General features: G+C 37.9%; 1 protein-coding gene across 2 annotated transcripts in view; it reads right to left on the bottom strand.

Moving 5' to 3' along the window:
• The window catches only part of fggy (FGGY carbohydrate kinase domain containing), a 22,156-nt gene that overhangs the window by 2,502 nt on the left and 15,825 nt on the right, over positions 1-3,829 (bottom strand). The window contains exons 12-14 of one of the 2 annotated variants that reach the window (XM_005741932.1): positions 2,681-2,755; positions 2,421-2,544; positions 1,888-1,982 (exon numbers count right to left, since the gene is read on the bottom strand). In XM_005741932.1, the coding sequence (XP_005741989.1) occupies positions 1,888-1,982; positions 2,421-2,544; positions 2,681-2,755 (294 nt within the window). The remainder of the gene's footprint in view (positions 1-1,887; positions 1,983-2,420; positions 2,545-2,680; positions 2,756-3,829) is intronic. The other variant, XM_005741933.1, reaches the window with a different exon arrangement.

Raw genomic sequence — 3,829 nt, 5'->3', positions numbered from 1 at the left:
TGGACGGTCTAGCCTTCAGATTTGCGTCACCGCTGTCTCGGTGGAGTTTAATAAACTCAGCTGATAGCTCCTTGCTATCTGAAATATAACAGGACACTGGCGTAAATTCTCGACCATCTCGCACTTCTGTTTAATCTGTTTTCTGTTTGACGTTTATTCAGCTGTGTGAAAACCACCCGGGGGATTAAAAAAGTTATTTTTTCAATCTAATCTAATCTAATAACTTGAATCTCAGCCAAACCGATTTACTCACAAACAAATACAACACTGAAAAAAGCCCAACAATAACATTTTTAGGTTGTCTAAGTGACTTATATATTGCGTTTAACCTGAGTAGCAAAAGTCCACGGTGATCTGAAAATGATGTACCGGGAGTTGTGCCGTTCTCTGCGGCTTCAGTGACCCTCGAGCTCCCGGCTAGCTATCGAGCTGGTGGGTAGCAGACGTCTCCGAAAACGTCGGAGCATTTTTGCAAATACGTGATATCTTGATAAACTGAGCAGATATTTGATGTTTACACAGCTACTACATTCTCGTCTGAAAATATGTTAAAAGTTTATTTTGTGACCCAGAAAGATTAGTATGAGTAATTTAAAACTTAGTAGCGGCCGCCATTGTTGAAAACTGGAATTGGCTAAGCCACACTATTAATTCTGGGATATGGTGGGCCACGAAGGACACACCCATCCTTCAAATTCGGAGAAAAGGAAGACACATTTGTCGGCTGCATTCGGAGGAGTCTACGAATTTGGACAGCCTTCGTCGCGTCGCTGTGACGTAATCGGCCTACAAATGTGTCCTCAGGAGGATGCAGCCCATGAATTTAGACACCCCCATAGTGAGACAAAGGAAGAAAAGCAGAATACATTAACCAAGGACAGACTGTCAAAGCAAAAGTAAACAGGAAGCATAACACAGAAACGTGGACTTGATACTGAGACAGAGGAACATGAAACACAGAGACAAAAGTAACAAGACGTGGGACATAGGGAAGACATAAAGACAGAAAACTAAGACTAAATATACAACACACGGAGAGCAGAATTAGACCAAGAACACAGAGGAGGCACAGAAACAGAACAGAAACCGAATAACCAGGAACTATAAATATAATACAAACGGAAATCCATAATTCAAAGAGTACAGCTTAAACCAAAAACACAAACAGTGCCGTGAAAATTTAATGTTATTAAATTATTTTAAAAAGCCAGTCACAGATTCTAATCCTTTTCTAACTCTGTTAAACAGAAAAACTGTTCAAATGAACAACTTACCCTACAATCGCTGAATGTATTTTGGGAAGCCAGCTCTTAAAGTCAAATTGCAGACTGGAGTAAAACACTATGCACCTCCATCTCTACTTGTGCAAAAGAGCAAATCCAAATTTCCACTGTGACAGCCGACAGTGTTTCAGTGCATTTCCACCGGGATACTTTGTGTTATGATATGTTATATGTGATATGTTATTGTGTTGGTATTGTGACATATCAGAAAAAACTTCCAGTTACGTTATTTTGCAGGTGTTTATTTGACGAACGGTCATTTGGTACTAGCAACCCAAAGTGTGCCAAAAAATATCCCCCACACCTTTACACCATCAACACTAGACCGAACTGTTGATACAATACAGTTGGATTTATACTTTCATGTTCTTTATGAACTTTAATGTTACATCAGAACAGTTTCCTGCTCTTATCTGACAGAGTGGCACCCGGTGTGGTCTTCTGCTGCTGTAGCTCATCTGCTTCAATGTTTAACATGTTGCCCATTCAGAGATGCTCTTCTTCAGACCTTATATCTAACGAGTGCTTAATTACGTTTCAAAAGCATTTCCTGCCAAATCCCTCAGATGTTGTTTGACTCGTGTGTATTGTAACTTCACTCTACCTGTATAGAGCTGTAGTGTCTTGATGCACATGCTCCCAGCACTGCAGCTCCCACTAGCACAGCTTCAGTTTGGTCTGGCAACACTACAGGCAATCCTGAGAATGAGATTGAAGACATGGAATGGGCTAAAGCTATCACAGAACTTATTTTACCTTTTCCTCTCTCCAGGTCTTCTCTGCCTGAATGTTCTTCAATGTCTTCATGTATCATATTCCTACTATATATTAATTATTTTTTGTTGTTGATTGTCTGTATTCTAAATTTACTTCAGTTACATGTAAGTCCATCCTAGGAGTAACTTCTTCTGTCTTGTTGTGCTGTGCTGTTAAAAAAGACTTTGGGGGACTCTTTAAACTTCAAAGTTGGCCACTGGAAGCTGCACATAATTAAAATTTTCTTCTTAATCTTTATTTCGTGGTTAAGTTATTGAAATACTAATACAAACATTCTTTCTTACTCTCAATAAATTATAAATGTACATACTGTGCAACTGTGTTTCAAAATATACATATAACCATGTTATTGGTATTTACCACCTGTAGTATTAGCATGAATCTGTACAAACAGGTTGTTTTTGCTCAATCCACCACACAGGAAGAGGGTTCTGATTTCATGTCCTGCTTCTTTCATGGCCTCCAGAATATGAAGTGTACCGAGCTGAAACCAGAGGAGGACACACAACAGGAATAAAGTTACAAGAAAGCAAATACAACCTCCTTTGTACTTAAAGGTGCTAGGGTATCAGTCTGAGAGAGAGGAAGTCATTTGAAACACAAAACGCCATCAGACTCACAGCGAGGGCTTGCATGGTGGCCAGGTAGAGAAGGGCCAAGTCATCCAAGGTCTGGGACAAAGAGAGTCCAACTACCTGCAAAACAGTAATGACACAAAAATACCAGCAAGGGTGTGATCACCGTCTAAGATTTTGTGAAAGCAAGGCTGTCATCCAGTGTTTGGTGATTTATTAAAAACAGGTTTTCATATTCCATTCCTTGGCTTTCTGTTTCCTGGAATTTTAGATGTGGTTTGGCGCCTGTAATTACCAAAAAAACCAAAACAAAACATGGATAACCAAATATAATAACAAGTTAAACTCACAAATAAAAATAGTTTCTTTTTGATATGATTAGTGAGGGACCATAAGCTAAGTAAGCCAATAAGAGTAGCAAACTCAATTAATGGCATTTTATTGTGTGATGGGAAATTAATTTGATTTGAAGTCGAGGGGACAGGAAGAGAATAGAAAGGCTGCTGAGCACAAATGCATGAGTTAAATGTGAATTTCTGTCTATGTAGAGAGCAAAATATATGTTCATTGGTCATTGTTATATTATCTGAAACAGATCGTATAAAACTGCCAACTTGAACCTATTCAGTCCTGTGGGGAGTTCCACAAATAAGGTTAAGGCACAGGTTTGAACTGTCTTGCTGTGACTTACAAAATCAAATCAGTCATTAGGATCTTATCTCATTTGCTTTCCCTGTACCAAACCAGCACTCTAGAAAACACAATCTGTGGTTCTGCAAAGTTAAATAAGTTCAAGTTAAATTAACTATTTCCCCATGTGCTGAGTTTTAATGCTGATGGACCATATTTCAGGAGATACTTTGATATGTCAAAATAGGATAAACACAGTTTAATTGAACAGAATACAGCCACTGTTAACCTTATTAGGAGAAAGGGGGGTTTTCTGGTTGTAGCTAGTGAAAATAATTCTCTTCCACACCACAACTAAAATAAGTCAAATCTGTGGATGTGAAGTTTTTAAAAGAATAAATTTAAAAAAATTATTTCATAATACAATCAACAGGTAAGTTCTGGTTCTTATTCTTTACTAATCAAGGTGATAAGAAATAACGTAAGTGGAATATGTATATTCAAAATCAGTGACTTCTCTTGCCAGGTGTATTTAATAATTTGTAAAATATATCGATATATATA

Source organism: Pundamilia nyererei, unplaced genomic scaffold (genome assembly GCF_000239375.1).
Source record: "Pundamilia nyererei isolate P.nyererei 1_Seehausen unplaced genomic scaffold, PunNye1.0 scaffold00115, whole genome shotgun sequence".
NCBI lineage: Eukaryota > Metazoa > Chordata > Actinopteri > Cichliformes > Cichlidae > Pundamilia > Pundamilia nyererei.
The sequence above is the reverse complement of the archived record's forward strand: the minus strand, read 5'-3'. Positions and strand labels throughout refer to the sequence as shown.